At 35.3% G+C, this 19,050-nt stretch overlaps 1 protein-coding gene across 6 annotated transcripts in view; it reads left to right on the top strand.

The window, feature by feature from the left end:
- The window catches only part of KMT2E (lysine methyltransferase 2E (inactive)), a 91,421-nt gene that overhangs the window by 39,904 nt on the left and 32,467 nt on the right, over positions 1–19,050 (top strand). For 5 of the 6 annotated variants that reach the window (XM_049894452.1, XM_049894451.1, XM_049894449.1 and 2 more), the window contains 6 exons: positions 6,752–6,866; positions 8,042–8,271; positions 11,493–11,573; positions 14,038–14,096; positions 15,152–15,324; positions 18,932–18,970. In XM_049894452.1, the coding sequence (XP_049750409.1) occupies positions 6,752–6,866; positions 8,042–8,271; positions 11,493–11,573; positions 14,038–14,096; positions 15,152–15,324; positions 18,932–18,970 (697 nt within the window). Of the gene's footprint in view, positions 1–6,751; positions 6,867–8,041; positions 8,272–8,735; positions 8,823–11,492; positions 11,574–14,037; positions 14,097–15,151; positions 15,325–18,931; positions 18,971–19,050 lie in introns of those variants that run through there. The other variant, XM_049894453.1, reaches the window with a different exon arrangement.

The raw sequence follows: 19,050 nt of genomic DNA, 5'->3' as shown, positions 1-19,050 counted from the left end.
CACCGTAGAAAACCCTATGGGGCAGTTCTGCTCTGTCACATTGGGTTGCTATGAGTTGAAAGTCAACTTGACAGCGCCTGACAATAGATAGGTACTCAAGATGCTTCTAGAATTCGTTCTTACCTATCTGCCCTCATTTCTGGCCTCTCCATACCTTTAACTCCGCCTGCTCTGAAATTTAGCAATTCTTTATAATTGTGTGCTTCTTAACCGTCAGTGAATATAAGATTGAAGGTGCTTGTTAAACTGTATATTTGGAGCCTGATCTTTAGATTCGTTAAGTGGCACTGTAAAAAAATTGTACACTACAGGTGATTATGGTACTGGTGGGCTGTAGGTCACCCTTAGGGACTCATGTTTAAATGTGTCATCCTGTTGATATCTCTGATGTGTTATGTGCCTTCTGCCTGGAATACCTTCTCTCACCTCTTCCATTGCTGTGTTTCTTGGTCTTCTTAATTTTACCATTCTTTAAAACTTGTTTAATGCGGCTACTTTTATGAAGCCTTCTGTGCATATCTCTGATGACACTGCTATACTCAGTTTCTTGAGAAGGGCCACTTTTATTTCCAGCATCTGGTACAGTGTCTCAATGTCTTGAAATTAATGTATGCTTAAAAGTTTATTGAATGAGTGGAAACTATATTATTATGAATTCCTTGAAGACAGATAGTATCTTATCTTTGTTTCTCTCACAGACCTTGGCAACCATTAGGCTCTCAATACTTGTTTAATTAATGTTAGTCGAACTGGGATCTACGGATGTAGCCCCTAGGAGGCTTTGTGAGGATTCTGAAGATTTTGAGGTTTGCAATTTTTATTTTGAGCTAGAAAAATAAACTGAGCATATTTGGAATCATCCTGGATAACTGCCATTATATATCTAATAATGCCATGAAATTTCATGAATTTAAGTTTGATGGTATTGCTGCATAGATCACCTAAACATATGTTGTTGTTGTTGTTAGGCACCACTGAGTCAGTTCTGACACATGGAGATGCTGTGTACAACAGAAAGAAACACTGCTCGGTCCTGCACCATCCTCACAATCATTGTTATGCTTAAGCCCATTGTTGCAGCCACTGTGTCAGTCCATCTCATTGAGGGTCTTCCTCTTTTTCTCTGACCCTCTAATTTACCAAGTATGATGTCCTTCTCCAGGGACTGATTCCTTCTGACAAGAGGTCCAAAGTATGTGAGACGTACTCTCGCCATCCTTGCTTCTAAGGAGCATTCTGATTGTACTTCTTACAGGATGGATTTGTTCATTCTTTTGGCAGCATAGTATATTCAGTATTCTCCAACATCACAATTCAAAGGTGCCAGTTCTTCTTCAGTCTTCTTTATTCATCGTCCAGCTTTCACATGCATAGGAAGCGACTGAAAACACCATGGTTTGGGTCAGGTGCACCTTAATCTTCAAGGTGACATCTTTGCTTTTCAACACTTTAAAGAAGTCTTTTTGTAGCAGATTTGTCCAGTGTAATGCATCTTTTGATTTCTTGACTGCTTCTTCCATGGGTGTTGATTGTGGGTCCAAGTAATATGAAATCCTTCACAACTTCAGTCTTTTCCCCATTTATCATGATGTCGCTTATTGGTCCACTTGTGAAGATTTTTGCTTTCTTTACGTTGAGGTGTAATCCATACTGGAGGCTGTGGTCTTTGATCTTCATCAGTAAGTGCTTCAAGTCCTCTTCCCTTTCAGCAAGCAAGGTTGTGTCATTGCGTAATACAAGTTGTTAACGAGTCTTCCTTCAATCCCTTTGCCCTGTTCTTCATATAGTCCAGCTTCTTGGATTCTTTTTCAGCATACAGCTTGAATAGGTACAGTGAAAGGATATGACCCTGACACACCTTTCCTGACTTTAAATCACACAGTATGTCCCTGTTCGGTTCAAACAACTGCCTCTTGATCTATGAACAGTTTCCTCAGAAGCACAATTAAGTGTTCTGGAATTCCCATTCTTCCCAACGTGATCCGTAATTTGTTATGATCCACACAGTCAAATGCCTTAGCATAGTCAATAAAACACAGGTAAACATCCTTCTGGTATTCTCTGCTTTCAGCCAGGATCCATCTGACATCAGCCATGATATCCCTGGTTCCACATCCTCTTCTGAATCCTGCTTGAATTTCTGGCAGTTCCGTCAGTATACTGCTATAGCCGCTTTTGAATGGCCTTCAGCAAAATTTTATTTGCATGTGGTATTAATGATATTGTGTGATAATTTCTACATTCAGCGGCATCATCTTTCTTGGGAATAGGCGTAAGTATAGATCTCTTACAGTTGGTTGGCCGGGTATCTGTCTTCCAAATTTCTTGGCATAGACGAGTGGGTGCTTCCAGCACTGCATCTGTTTGTCAAAACATCCTAATTGGTATCCCGTCAATTCCTGGAGCCTTGCTTTTCTCCAGTTCCTTCAGTGCAGCTTGGACTTCCTGCTTCAGCACCATTGGTTCCAACTCATATGGTACCTCCTGAAATGGTTGAACGTCGACCAATTGTTCTAGGTATAGTGACTCTATGTATTCCTTCCATCTTCTTTTGATGCTTCCTGAGTCGTTTAATATTTTCCCCATAGAGTCCTTCAGTATTGCAACTCAAGGCTTGAATTTTTTCTTCAGTTCTTTCAGCTTGAGAAATGCAGAACGTGTTTTCCATCTCCAGGTCTTTGCACGTGACACTATAATACTTTGTGTTCTTACGCCACCCTTCGAAATCTTCTGTTCGGTTCTTTTACTTCATCATTTCTTTCTTTCGCTTTAGCTACTCGACATTCAAAAGCAAGTTTCAGAGTGTCTTCTCACATCCATTTTGGTCTTTTCTTTCTTTCCTGTCTTTTTAATGACCTCTTGCTTTCTTCATGTATGATGTCCTTCCACATCTCATCTGGTCTTTGGTCAAAAGTGTTCAAGGCATGAAATTATTCCTGAGATGGTGTCTAAATTCAGGTGAGATATACTCAGGGTTGTACTTTGGCTCTCTGGGACTTGTTCTAATTTTCTTGTTTCAACTTGAACTTGCATACGAGCAGTTGATGGTCTCTTCTGCAGTCGGCCCCTGGCCTTGTTCTGACTGATGATATTAAGCTTTTCCATCGTCTCTTCCCACAGAGGTAGTCAGTTTGATTCCTGTGTATTTCATCTCACGAGGTCCACGTGTGTAGTCGCTGTTCATGTTGATGAAAAAAGGTATTTTCATTGAAGAAGTCATCGGTCTTGCGAAATTCTGTTATTCGATCTCCGGCATTATTTCTGTCACCAAGGCCATATTTTCCAACTACCGATCCTTCTTTGTTTTCAACGTTTGCATTCCAATCTCCAGTAATAATCAGTGCATCCTGATTGCATGTTCAGTCAATTTCAGACTGCAAAAGTTGGTAAAACTCTTCAGTTTTGTCATCTTTGGCCTTAGTGATTGATTGGTGTGTAAATTTGAGTAATAGTCGTATTAACTGGTCTTCCTTGTAGGCGTATGGACGTTATCCTATCACTGACAGCATTGTACTTCAGGATGGATCTTGATATGTTCTTTTTAACTATGAGCGCAACGACATTCCTCTTCAGGTTGTCATTCGTGACATAGTAGACCATACGATTGTCCGATTCAAAATGGCCAATACCAGTCCTTTTCAGCTCACTAATGCCTAGGATATCAATGTCTATGTGCTCCTTTCATTTTTGACGACTTCTAATTTTCCTAGATTCATACTTCATACGTTCCATGTTCCCATTAGTAATGGATGTTTGCAGCTGTTTCTTCTCATTTTGAGTCGTGCTATATCAGCAAATTTAGGTCCTGAAAGCTTGACTCCATCCACATCATTAAGGTTGACTCTACTTTGAGAAGGCATCTCTTCCCCAATTGTTCTTTGAGTGCCTTCCAACCTGAGGGGCTCATCTTCTGGCATTGTATCAACCAATGTTCTGCTGCTATTCATAAGTTTTTCACTGGCTAAATCTTTTCAGAAGTAGACTGCCAGGTCCTTCTACCTAGTCTCTCAGCCTGGAAGCTCAGCTGAAGCCTGTCTGCCATTGGTGGCCCTGCTGGTATTCGAATACTGGTGGCATAGCTTCCAGTGTCACAGCAACACGCAAGCCCCCACAGTACAACAAACACAGATCTGTGGGGGACCTAAAGACATAGTTTAATGTTTCTCTAAATCTGTAAGAAAACCCCCCCTCCCTCTTTTAAAGGGAGTTTGTTTATTATTTGATTTTGAGACATTATTAAAATTAATAAATACTTTCTGGAAGTCTAACTGACCTTTGTACTTCCTGAAGACTTCCCATGCTGCGTTGTCCTATCTCTTTGCATATGCATAGAGTATTGCCTTTATCATTACTGCTTCTTTTTTAATTACATTTTTTCGAATAGAAGATACACGTGATAAAAAATTCAGATGTTTAGAAGTCCTTCATATCTTTCAGAGTCCTTCTCATCTTCAGTGAAACCTTACGATGTCTATTCTTATGCTTCCTGTCACTCAAGTAGATATGTTCCTTTGAACCCCCTACAGTCTAGAGCCTAGAAATTTGACCTTTTACAACTGTTGTAAGGAGATTTCTGGATTTAACTAAATATTTAGACACAAAAGACTACCGTAGTTGGCTCCAGCCTACATGGTATGTAGGACAGGAGCTACTAGTCAGCATTAGTCTTCATGGTATATAGGAGAGGAGCCATAGTGTGTGGCTTGCCATAGGTTAGCATCAGGTGTTCCTCTTCTGTGAGAGACCATGCAGGAGTATAGTCAGCAATCCGGGAACTATTTCTTTCACTTCTCAGATGAGAGCTCATGTTTAAGGGTGACAAGATCCACATTGGGTGGATGTGACAGTCTCCCTAATTTAGAAGCCCATCAGAAGCCAGTATTTCTTGTTACAGTTGTATAGTCAGAGCTTTAAGGGATGTGCCAGTCAATCACCATATTTGTTAATGTACCTAGCAGTATAGTTGACAGATTAGCTTATCAGGTTTTTAAGGGAACAGAGTTAAAAAGTTAACTAAAGATCACTTTCTCTTGCCAAAGGGGAAGAGGTTTTGTTAAGCATTTACCCATACCTTTCTACGGCATTTACTCTTATTATTGCCTTGTTTGCCAGTTTTTATGTACCCTTTTGTTCTTGTTGCCCCTTCACCAAAGATCAGAAACTCTTGGAGGGATATGAGTGTATTTTTTTGTATCTTTTTATATCCTGTCTGGGATCTAACAAGGATTGCTCTTGTTTTAATGCCTGTGTGACTTCTTTGGAATGGGGATTGTGTAATGACATCTCCAGGTTCATTCTTCATGCACTGAAAACTTATTTTAGTGGTGATAAAATACAGATTATGAGTCAGAAAATGGCAAATCTTTCACTATGGGCAGAGTCAGAAATACTAAGTTTATTTTTTGACTGTGGTATAGTAATCTGCTGTGTCAAGAGAATCTACCAAAATGATGATCATCATGAGATAACCATCACTTTGTACAGAAGTATGATATATTCATGCTGGAGTACCCTGCCTTTCTGCCACATCTTAGTGAAGAAATAAATAAATCTGAAGAAAAATAAATTCTTATGATGGCTTAAGGGGCTGTCCTATTAAGATGGTCTGGTAAGATTTGGAAATGTGATAATTCAGTGGAGGTATGAGTGAACCCATCTGTATATGGGTAGGTTCTTAGATATTAATTTCACATTGAAACATGAAAACTAGTGAGTACCTTTAGAGTTTTAAAGAGGATTATAAAAGACAGGTATTCCTTTGCAAAGGTTTTGAATAAGACAGTCACTTCTCTCCGAGGAGCTCACATATTGCTTCTTGGTTCAAGATATTGGATATGAGATTTCATGAACAGTGAGTGAGTCTAATGCATTGTGTCAAATTTCATGTTAATCTACACAAGCCTTAGTATGAATTGGTATACAACGAGTAAGTTTGGGGCTTGGATGGAAACATAATCTTTCACTTTCTTCTGTACTTAAATTTTATACAATGAACATGCATTAATTTTCAAATTAAGAAACAGATAGATGCCTTTTAAGGAGTGAGTTATTACTGTAACAGCACAGACATTAGGTGAATGTTGGTTTTCAGAGTATTCAGAACATTTTGGAGACCCTTCTTTTGTAATCTCCTCTAGAACCATTTAATAACCTCACTTTGTGCTTCATTTCTCTGCTGATTTTGGCACAGTGGGTGCCGCAGCAGCCACGAGAGCTAAATTGAGACTTTGTGCAGGTGTGAAGAGAGGGTGGGCGGGGGGGGGCATGGAATATCAAGAAGCAGTTGACTATGGAAAGGTAACTATAGAGTGTAAAAGTGCGTTAAGTCTTAAACTATCAATAGTGCAAATCATGCTAAATTTAAGGGAAATTTTTTGAGTAAGAGGTAGGATTAGGGCTTTCATGAAAAAATCATTTCAAGTAGTGGGTATGGTAAGAATAAAGGCACAGAAACAAATCACATCGTATATGTGCAAGGGAGAGATTCATTTCCATGTGAACTGGCCTCCACTAGTTCACTAAGGAACCGCTATATATTTAAAGCTGGGGTAGGGCATTTATTTTACTTAATTAAATGAAAGTTTTGTTATGATAATGCACTCTAGATAGAATATATCCTATCCATGAGGGGTCCACCTCCTATAAAAAGACATTGTATTTGTATAGTCACGTATTTTAGTACTTAAGATTTTAAGTAAATTAAGAGAAAAAAATGAATGGAATTCTTTGATGCAACTTTTTTTTTCTCCAGACCCGAATCCGTAGAAGCTAGCCCTGTGGTAGTTGAGAAATCCAACAGTTATCCCCACCAGTTATATACCAGCAGCTCGCATCATTCACACAGTTACATTGGTTTGCCCTATGCGGTAAGTGTAAAACGTTTCCCTGGAAGGGTTTTGTTTTTTAAATCTAGAGATTGAAAATAGATATGTGTGGTGTTATCGTAGAGTTGTACTGTATTATCTATCATTAACTCTGAATTATATTGTTACTATTTATTGAGCCCTTATGTGCCAGACTCTGTAAGCCTTTTTATGTATGTTATCTCATGTGTTCCTCAAAAAACAACCTCATGAGATAGATGTAGTTATCTCCATTTTTAACTGAGAAAAGGGAAGGCTTATCTTGATTAACTTAATGTTGCATAGCTAGTAAGAAGCAGAACTTAGACTCAAACAGATCTTCAAACAAAAAAAAAGTCTTTTCAATTGATATTACAGAGGTACAATTACAAGAGATTTTTACTACTTGGACCAGGATAAAAATTAATAAAGTTTTCATTTTATACATAAGATAGTGTTTTACTTTATAATAGTAGTATGCCTTTAACTGTTGTTTCTGTTATTCTTTAGCTTCCACATTCCTTAAGGTTTTTTTATCTCAATTCTCTCATCTTGCACCTGCTTTCATCTTTTTTTTTTTTTTGTGCAAATATCCTCAACAATACATCCTCCTATTTAACAGTTTCTACATGCACAATTCAGTGACATTGATGACACTGTTCATGTTGAGCAACCTTTATCCCCTATTGTTTTCCTAATTGTTCTGCCATCATTAACATAAACTCAGTGCTCCCCAAGCAAAAATTCCCGCTTCCTCCCTTCCACTCACCCCTTGATAACCGCTAATAAGCTTTGGTTTCTCTATATTTGCATATTTTCATTTAAGTGAGGTCATAACAACATTTGTTGTTTTGTGACTGACTGACTTCACTCAGCATAATGTTTTCAAGGTTAAGTCATGTTGTGCCTGCTTTCATCTTGAAGGTGGAGCTATCTGACCATAGGACTGTGAAGATGTCTTTTGTTTTTTGGGAATGGAGTTTGGGTGTGAAGGTGACCAAGGTTGTAGGTAGACGTATTCAGTTAATACTATGGTTTAATATCTGGCTTCACCAATCGTTATTTTAAAGGAGTTAAGGAAGAAATGGATCAATTTCATGTCTTTGAGTATTCAACATGGATCGAATTTTATTTAAGTTGCTGAGTTCATATCATTCAAATTAAATAATATTATTCTGTATTTGTGTTCAATTATCCAGGACCATAATTATGGTGCTCGTCCTCCTCCAACACCTCCAGCTTCCCCTCCTCCATCAGTTCTTATTAGCAAAAACGAAGTAGGCATATTTACCACTCCTAATTTTGATGAAACTTCTAGTGCTACTACTATCAGCACATCTGAGGATGGAAGCTATGGTACTGATGTAACCAGGTGCATATGTGGTTTTACACATGATGATGGATACATGATTTGTTGTGACAAATGCAGGTAAAATATTTCACATCATTAGTTTATTTTTCTTGGATGCTGCTAACCTTTGATTGTTAATGTTGGAAAAGATAATTAAAATCGCTTTTGAAGAAAATGCATTTTTTAAAGTGGGACATCTACTACCGTTGATGCAATCTATTTTGCGCCTAGAAAAAGCCCCTATGGGAAAAAAGCAATCTTAAAGCTTATTAGAAATCCCCATTGTTAATTGAGTAATAGGAAATCAGTTCTGAACTTGATTTATGTACAACCACGTCTCTCTTTTCACTCAGTTCAGTAGTAATACTAGTGTATGTAGTAGTAGACAAGAAAGAAATGAGAGAAGAATTGAGCCCTGTGTATTTTCTTGAGAAATTGTGCTGTGTAGTGAAGTATGATTTTCCAGTTTGGGGGAATTATACACTTTGATTGATGTTTGTTTGACCTGACTCTCTCACCTCCTTTTGACTTGAACCTTGCAGCACTCTGGAGTCTCCTTGAACCAGAACCAGTCTCCCCTCCCCCAACCCTGGTTCAACCGCCAAGAAAGGCTTCTTCCCCTAGAGAAGGTGTGATTGGGACAGAGAGTGGGCTTTGCTTTGTTTTCTTTCTTTCCTTTTTTTTTTTAGTTTGGTGGGAGGGTGTTGGGGAGGATGGAGAGGGAATAGTAGGATTTCAGCCTGAAATATTGAGTCCATTCCCTGCATAGGGTGAGGAGCAGAGAGCATTTAACCAGTGCATTATAGAGGGGAAGAAAGTGTGAAAGCTGTACAGAATTTCCCGGGTTTGGTCCTTATGGCATAACTTCATTATTTGATTTGAAGTAGCATGGTGTGTACCCATGTTTGAATGTGAGTATAAAAGTGCATCCCAAAGCCAAATATAAATTATTTTATATTATTTGTAGTATTGTTCCTGTCTATTCAATTAGGCTATTAGGAGTTGGATATTATTGATACAAACATAGTTAGAGTTATATTTTAAAAAGTTGATTTACCTTTGCCAAAAAGAAAATTTAAGTGTTAAGTAGAATGTTATCTTTATAGAAAGTTGTAATATTAATCCTTTGAGTTTATTTTAATAATAAAAATATACTGTGGCACATTTTCACATTTAGAATTAAATTCTCATTACCTGTAAATTACCATGACCTGAATAAATTTACTCAGAAGGTAAATTTAAAACTAAAAAAAAAAAAAAAAAAAAAAACACTTTAGTTATACCCTGCTTCCCTCACTATTTTTTAATTAGCTACTTACTACAAAATATGAATTCATATTATAGCCAATTTTGTATAAAATAACTTTCTCTTAGTTGATCTTGAGAATCTGATAAATTTGGCAATGTTTTTGTTTTAATAACCTAAACGGTGTTTTTTTATTTAGTTACGATCTGTACATAATATAGAATTATTTCTATTAAAGAATAATGAAATAGTCCATAGGATTTTATAACCACTACGGATTTTTAAAGGACTGGTTCAGTTTGTGGATTATTCAAGGTGTTTGCTCTTCAGCAACTGCTGTCTTTGGTATGAATCTTAACTCTCTATTTTTCTGTTGCTTAACCTGTAGCATACTGCAAGTCTTAATCTTTTTTTTCTCTATTCTTATTTTACATTGTCTTTTTACATAGTTTCATGTTCCTGCTGCCCATTCTCATCTGTCTCAAGTCTCACATCTACATCTCTGATTATTTATTCATTTTCCAGCTTTGTTTCTTCCAATGTCTGTATGACATCATTACCCCACAAATTTAACTTAATTTGTTACTCTAACACTCTGTCAGCTGCCCTGGTTTTCATTTTCACTTCTTTAATATATATTCTGTTACCCTCCACATCCTACTAGTTCTTGCCCCACCATTCTCCCATTTACCTCTTCCTCTCCACTTTTTTAGCTGCCTTAATGTTATCATTTTATTTTCTATGGTGAATTGCCTGGATTACTCCAGTAGATTCTTAGCTGCAAAGTTTTTAGTTAAGAAATGAAGAGCAACACAATAGCAGTTAGCTTAATAAAAAAAAAAAAAAAATAGTTATATATTAAAAGAGACTAAGTAATGTAGAAAATAGCTAAGACTATTTTTGGAAACAGGCATATATATCAACTTTAGACAAAGGCAAGTCTTGGCAGTAAATAATAACAACAGTAAATAAAGAAGTCTGCCTTGACCTGGTCCATATATTACATTTAAAAAAGTTAGAGGACAGAAGAGGTTTAATCTCTGTCCTCATGGAATGCCTCTTGTATTCTTTAACTTCATTTTGTCTGCCATTATTCTAGTTCTGTCCTTCATTAACTCAAGTCTAGAATGTTGGAGAAGGAGCCCTGGTGGTGCAACAGTTAAAGCACTCAGCTACTAACCGAAAGTTGGCAGTTCAAACTCACCAAGGGGCTGCATGGGAGAAAGATCTGGCAATCTGCTCTTGTAAAGATTATACTCTGGAAAACTCTATGGGGGCAGCTCTACTGTGATGGCACCTGACAACAGTAGCATGTTGGAAAAGCCTCTAGTTGGTCTGACTGCCTCTAGTTTCTTAACTCCTTTGAAGTAATATGTGTGCCACCAGAGCACATCTAGTTGTTACGTGTTGCAGGTTGGAGGAAATCTAGACACATCCTGACATTCAAAATCTTACATAATCATAGTGTAGTTTACTAATCCTGTCTTCCTCCTCTTGATCTCTCAAAATGAACGTTTCACTTCCTATATGTTGTTGTTCTTCTGGCTGTTGCTAATCTTATCTGTCTAATTGAGAAAACATTGCGACAGTGATGTCTTTTCCTTTTAATTTCCCATACGAGATTCTGTTCAAGTCCAGTGTTCTCCAGGGTGCTTTTTTCATTAACTGCAAGCATCGATTGGGGTTATATAATTTCACTTTTTGATAGTTATTAGCCTCTTGCCAGAGAGTTTTTGATAGGGTAAACATCTCTTAAACTTTGTGATTTCTAATATTTGTAACCTTTATCTTTTATGTTTTAAAATTATATTTGCTTTAGACATTTATCTATATAAACATGGACATACATATATGTGTGTATATATCCTGTATTTGTTCTCATGTTTTTGTATCTCAGAGTTTTATCCCAAGGTCATATTTGTATGAATTCCTCACAGTACCTTTTAGAGTGCTAAGTGCAGAGTTGGCACTTACTAAGTACTAGTTGAAATACTAAATCTTAATTTGAGGATAAAAACTATTTTATATGTTCTGCTTCTTTTTTTCTTTTAAGTGTTTGGCAACATATTGACTGCATGGGGATCGACAGGCAGCATATTCCTGATACCTATCTCTGTGAACGTTGTCAGCCTAGGTGAGTTGCACATATTCCTGATGCCTATCTCTGTGAACGTTGTCAGCCTAGGTGAGTTGCACACAGCTGATATTGCAGATTTTACTGAGGTAACCTTTAGTTAGCAGAGATTTACTCATGAGTTCTGGAGATTAAATAATTGAAGTGCTGTATTTCATCGATTCAATATTCTAAGATACACCTTTTCATTTTGCATTATCATTTTTGTATTCTGACATCTCTAAAATCAGGAAGACTCTCATTGATAGTGTGTCATGGTTTACTTGGTAGGGAATTTATTTATTTATAGCATTTTCCCCCACTGGAATACACTGTGTTAAAGAGTTTATTAGAACCATGCTCTGTTAGCTGCAGAAGTTCTCTCCTTTTTGCAGTATCTTGCTATATGTTTTTCTCCTCATTTCTCTTTTGATTATGAACATTTCAAATCTATGTAAAAGTAAAATAGTATAATGAATCCACACATTTCTCTGGTTCAACAGTTATCAACAACCCATGGTATATATGTACTACAGTTTGTTTAATCATTCACCTTTGAGGGACATTTGAGTTGTTTTTATTTTTTATCCGTTACAAATAAAACTGCTATAAACATTCATGTACAGGTTTGTGTGAATATTAAGTGTTCATTTCTCTGGGAATAAATACTCAAGAGTGCAATTGCTTGGTTGTATCCATATTTAGTTTTATGAGAAATTGCCAAACTTTTTCAGAGTGGCTACACCATTTTACATTCCCATCAACAATGAATGACTGATTTTTTAAGGATTGCTTTTTAAATTTTACTTTTATAACTATGTAAGAAGTACTTTCATCATTCAAATGGCTACACCATTTTACATTCCCACCAACAATGTATGACTATTTTTTAAGGATCGCTTTTTAAATTTTACTTTTATAACTATGTAAGAAGTACTTTCATCATTCAAACCAAACCTGTTGCTCTCGTGTCGATTCCGACTCATAGAGACCCTATAGGACAGTAGAACTGCTGCATAGGGTTTCCAAGGAATGCCTGGTAGATTTGAACTGCTGACATTTTGCTTAGTAGCCATAGCTCTTAACCACTACACCACCAGGGTTTCCCATCATTCAGAAGTCAAATATGTAAAACAAGGTATATTCAAATAGGTCTAACTTCTTTCCCTTTCCCTTCGATCATATCTCCCTAGAAGTAACTATCTTAAAAATTGATTTTTCCTTCCATTGCTAGTTTTCCATTATGAGAAGTTATGTACCTATATATTTGTATTTCCTTCCTTTCTGTAACTATAATAGTTTTTAACCGTATTTTTTTTCTTAAAAATATATGCTAAAGATCACTTCATAGTATTATATAGAGACATAACATTTCATTTTATAGCTTCAGGGTACTCTGTATGTTTATGATATACTATAGTTTATTGAACCATTCCACTTTGGGTGGACATTTGAGTTTCTGGTCTTTTGTTCTTGCATATGGAAGTGGGATTGTTCTATAAAAGAGTAAATGTATATATAATTTTGCCAGATATTGCCAAATTCACCTCCAGTAGGAGCTATGCAATTATGAATTCACACCAGTAATGAATGAGCCTGCCTATTTTCTCAAGCTTCACAATAGAATGTGTGACACACTGGGATTTTTGCCAGTCTAATTAGGCGAAAATTGGTAATCTCAGTGTAGTTATACTTCGCATTTCTTTTATTATGATGTTTTTCCGTGTAGTTTTGTTTCACTTTATGATAGTGATTAGCTTCTTGCCAGATAGTTTTTGATGGGATAAATATCTGTTGATTAATTCATTACTGACCATTAGTAGGACATTCAGTCGAGAAATACTGTGTTCATTCCATGGTAACTGGGATAGTTATCTATGTTGCTAAGATAGTTAGGTGTCCTAGTAGACATTAAGGCAAGTCTTTTATTCAGTTTTATACATTTTAGTCTAGAGCTCTTTTTTAATTCTTCTGAGAATAATATTTACTGTTATTTGGCCTCTAGACTAATAAGTTTATACAATGAAAAGTTGGAAAAAGAAAGTAAAACAATTATTACGGCTGATATCGTTCATGAGGGTGTTGGGGGAGATTAATGGAACATTTTACTTAATTGCTGAATATTTTGTATTATTTCAAAAGTGGAAATAATTTGAGGCTAATGGTAATAATGTCATAGATTCTAATTCAATATACATTTACTTTAAGAAATTTCATTTAATTATTAAAATTATTATGATTTGTTTTTAGACTTTTATGCTAGGTTCCTTAGTTAAAAAAAAAAAAAATACTTAACAGTACAAAGGAGTCCACTGTTAATGATACTAGATCATATCTAAACTGTAGGGCAAAGGATATTTCATCTATATTATACTCTTGGTTTTTCACTAAAAAATAAATTGTGAAGTTTATCACATTTAAAACAGATCTTCATATCTAAATTAATGTAAGCTTAATAAATAATTATGTTAATATTTTATTGTAGGAGTTTGGATAAAGAGAGGGCGGTGCTACTACAACGTCGGAAAAGGGAAAATATGTCAGGTGGGTTAAAAGAATCTATGCTCAATTAAAATTACCGAGATTGAGAGAATAAGTGGTCTATGGATTTTTAGATGGCAGATTCTTTACTGATTAATGTTGATAGTATATATAATTTACAGTTTCAGGTATAGCATTTAAATATTATTCTTTTTCAGATTATATAATCAGTGCATACTTATCTTAGGAAATAGGGAAAGTGGAAAATAAACATTTAAAATCATCAATAATTACCCATGGGTTAAAAAAAATATAAGATATATTTGTTCTTCAGAATGATAGTGCTCTATTAGTTCATAATGGGGAATAGGGTTTCTTTCATTTTTTAGAAACAGAATTTAGAAGTATAACATATGCCATAATTTTCATTTTGGCTTAAAACTTCACTAATACAGCTGATTTTGAACAATCATAGTTTAATCAACCATTCCTCCTTGATGGACATTTGGGTTATTTCTGGTATTTTTGTTGTTTTTGCTATTATAAACAGTACCTTCAACAAAACCTTAGTGTACTTTTGCCTATTTATCTTTGGGTGAATGCCTAGAAATGGCTTGCTGGGTCAAACAGTAAGTGCGTATATAATTTTGCTTGATACTGCTAAATTTCCCTTCATAGCAAACCAAACCAAACCCAGTGCCGTCGAGTTGATTCTGACTCATAGCGACCCTATAGAGCAGAGAAGAACTGCCCCATAGAGTTTCCAAGGAGCGCCTGACGGATTTGAACTGCTGACCCTTTGGTTAGCGGCCGTAGCACTTGACCACTACACCACCAGGGTTTCGTCCCTTCCTAGAGAATGTTGAATTTCCACAGCCTCACTACCAGAGTATGTTGTCAGACCCTTGAATCCTTTCTGGCTTAATGGGTGATGGGTAGTATTTGTAGTTCTCATTTAAATTTGTCTTAATATTGTGAGTGAGGTGAGTAAAGAAGGGAAAAGGTGTGTTGTTTATTCAGAAAGATTGAGATCCAGTCCAATCATGTGGAATGCTATTTTATTATACTGTTTGAAATAGAATACTGCATATGTAGTAATTTTTCTTTTGCCTTTGAAGATGGTGATACCAGTGCAACTGAGAGTGGTGATGAGGTTCCCGTGGAACTATATACTGCATTTCAGCATACTCCAACATCGATCACTTTAACTGCCGCAAGAGTTTCCAAGGTTAATGATAAAAGAAGGAAAAAAAGTGGGGAGAAAGAACAAAATATTTCAAAATGTAAAAAAGTAAGTTTTTGCTTTTTAAAAAACAAGTAGGAAGTAAAGGCAGCAGTTTTACAGTAAAGGCAGATGTTTTACGGGAAAGAATGAATAATAGAAGCAGGAGAGTAACTAGAAAAGGTTGGTGGTAGGGCCTAGTAAAAGCTTTTTTGTTTTTAATTTTAAACAATTATTTAAAATTTTAATGTGTTTTAAAGATGAAAGTGGAATAGAGAAGAAACTTTTGAAAACTGCTTTGAAATCATCACTGTAATGAGGCTAGTTACAGAAATGCAAAAGAAAATAGAAAAAAACTGCTGTTTTAGAAAACAAGTAACAGTCCTAAATTTTTAGTAACTTATGAACAGGTAAAGAAACATATTTACATACAATGATTACAAATGATTTTTTTCTAACTATGTGAATATCTTAGAGTCCTGGTGGTACAGTGGTTAAGTGCTCGACTGCTAACCAAAAGGTCGGCGGTTCAAACCTACCAGAAGCTCCATGGGAGAAAGATGAGGCAGTCTGCTTCCGTAAAGATTTACAGCCTGGGAAACCCTGTGGGGCAGTTGTACTCTGTCCTATAGGGTTGCTATGAGTTGGAATTGACATTACGGCAATGAGTTTGGTTTGGTTTATTTGAATATCTAATCAAGGCTCCTCCTTGTTGAATTTTTTACTGTGTAATTTTTTTTTTTCACATAAATTTTATGTGATAAATTATCCCTGTATCCCCAGTGGCAGAAAACTATTTACAGACCACTGTTTCATTAAATGTGTTGTAATCTATAAAGCTTTTTTTTTTTTTTTAATCTATAAAGCAGATTTTTGTCATACCAGATAAAAAATCCTTTTCACAATGATTGTGAGGGTGGCACAGGACTGGGCAGAGTTTTATTCTGTTGTACATAAGATCACCATGAGTCGGAAACGACATGACAGCACCTAACAGCAGATTGGTATTAAAAATAAAAAATAAAAAAAACCCAAGCCCTTTATGGTGGAGTTGATTCCAACCCATAGAAGTATATTTTCCTAAGTATTCTTCATGATATGTTTGGTTACTTAATAGGTAGTATATACATCTTTGTGTTCTAATTTTACCTCCCTGCTTGAAATATGCCTTGATTTCCAAGCAGTCTTCATGTATATGTCTCTCTCCTTTTCTGCTGCTCTTCTGCCTGTGTTTTATCCAATCCAGACAATTTACTGTTACCAGATTCTTCTTTCACTTTCTGGTCATGTTGTATTTGCTTATGCTGTTCCCTTCACCAGTTGGAATGTTCTCATCTCTGTCTTTTTAGCTTTTACCACACTTTGACCGGAATTCACCATCTTAGGTGCTACTTCCTCCTTGAAATTTGCTTTTCTTCTACCAATTATCTTTTTTTGTATCATGCCATGGCATTTGAACCTTTTATTATAACACTTAAAACCATTTTGTCGTGTTTCATTGTTATTTTCTTTGTCTTTGATAGATTGTAACTTAAACAGAGATTGTTAGGTTCTTTTTACAATTTAGGAACTCACATATAGGTATTGACTCACCTTTTTGTCTACTGCTTTCAAATTATGTTTCCCTGTTTGTCTGTTACATAAAATTACTTGGAAATTTTATACTTGTGTATTTTTGTTTTGAGGTCGTTTTATTTAATTGAAATCTATTTTTTTGAGTAAAACATAGATTTTGCATTTTCTCTGATTGGAATGACTTCCGAGTATTTAAAATAACTTGGTCTTGGATTGTGTCATATTTATTTTAGAATATTGCTGTGTATTTAAAAGAAAAAGTTTTCTGGTGTTATAATACAGTGATTTTAAAAAAAGGAATTCAGGAAACTAGGTATAAAAGATACCTAGTTTGCTCTTAAGTTTTTATCATTGGGAGCAACACATAATAAAAATAAATTAGCAAAAGGATATATAGTTTTCTCTTTTCAGCCTACTGTTATGTTATGGTCGGTAATTAAAAATGTGAATGGAGTTAGCAATAAATAAGCAGATGGTAGTCTAAAAATATTCATAAAACCCCATTTTGGAATTGTTGCCATTTTAGCAATTCAGGATTTTGACAAAGTATTAACATTATTAATAATACAGAATAAAATATTAAAAGGCATGGATTGTGTGGCACGGCCCATATATGAATTAGGATTTTTTTAAGTCATGTTTTCTAATTTTAACATGAAAAGAATTTTTTTAACTTGATTATTTTAGTTCATAAAATCATTATCAGCAAATATTTTATAAATGTTCTATTACTGTTTTTCTTGCAGTATTTTCTTTCTAAACCAAACTTGTATCTTCCTTGACCATCCTTTAAATTCTGTTTTTTTTTCCCCCCTCCCCAGCAGCACAGTTATTGCCAGGGCTTAAAAATCGTTATCTTTAGTCTTTGACATCCAGATTTATTTTCAAAAGCTCTATCAATTTTTTCTTTGAAATGTCTCTCAGATACACAGTTCTTCTTGTTGCTACAAATCCAGTCTAAGCCCTCATACCACATGGTAGTGCCGTAATACCTTCTTATCTGATTTCTCTAGCTTCATCCTCTTTCGTATTCAGCCCATTTTGCATTTGATTATCAAAGTTTCTGTAAATACCATTTTTATATCCCTCTTCTGCTCAGATTTCTCTTTCATAGTAAATAATATACAGCATTTAAGTTGGAATCATAAAATTTGACTTTTAGATGAGGTTTCCATTCTCTAATTTTACATTTTCTAGCCAGTCTTATGTGTCACTACTTCTAAGTAGATAAAAGTATGGTATATTTGTTTTTCCTTGAATGTGACATATTTCTGCCTAATCCATGCCTTTTATCATGGTTTTTCCTAATACCAGGATCATATTCCTTTCACTTGTCCATCTGTCTAAATATATCCATTCTCTATGGTCTACCTAGCTCTTGTTCTACCTTTAATGTGAAGGATTTTTGTGCTTTTTAAATTTTTTAAAATCTCACACTTTTCTGACAGATAGTCTGTGCAGTAACTGAATACTTAAATGTATTTGGATCTATGTTGCTTGCTGTAAGTTTGTGTTTGTTAGTTTCTCTAAATAGTTTATGCTTTTTGTTGGGGGAAGGGGCTGAGAAAGATAGGAATTAAGTCTAATTATCTCTTTTGTATCCTGGCAGATAAGTGGGCTCTCAGTAAATATTTATTGAATAAAAAAATGCAGCCCTGTTTACTGCAGTGTTTATTATTGAAGCTCCATTAAGTGCTCGAATATTATTTGCCATTTGACATACAGAATGAAAATGACATTATTTTATGCCCCCCAGACTTACCACCTCAGCAAAATTACTATTAAATTTGACTTTTAAATTTCTATCATAATGACTTTCCTATAGTTGTAATATCGGTGCACACAGAAAATTTGTATGCTTTTGTCTTAGCATCATATCATGTACATGTTTTCATGTTTTTACATAGTGTGCATTTTCAGTAGTAGAATATATTCCAGTAAGCATCTTCATTATTCTGCTCATTCTGAATTCAATGGTTATTACCACATTTTTTTGTTGCTATGAAACTTTATTAAATGGCTTCAGTGATTAGATTGATTCATAAGTGTTAATTATATTCAGTTTTAAAAATACTGACCCAGAATTCCATATTTATTTTAGGCCTTTCGTGAAGGATCTAGGAAATCATCAAGAGTTAAGGTAAATGCAGTAAATTTCAGGCCGTTATTATCAGTTGTGAGTTTTTCAGGAGCTTATTAAGTGGTTGCTTATCTATAATC

This window comes from Elephas maximus, chromosome 8 (assembly GCF_024166365.1).
Source record: "Elephas maximus indicus isolate mEleMax1 chromosome 8, mEleMax1 primary haplotype, whole genome shotgun sequence".
In the NCBI taxonomy this organism is placed as follows: Eukaryota; Metazoa; Chordata; class Mammalia; order Proboscidea; family Elephantidae; genus Elephas; species Elephas maximus.
Note: the sequence above shows the minus strand (reverse complement) of the source record. Positions and strands in the feature narration are given on the sequence as shown.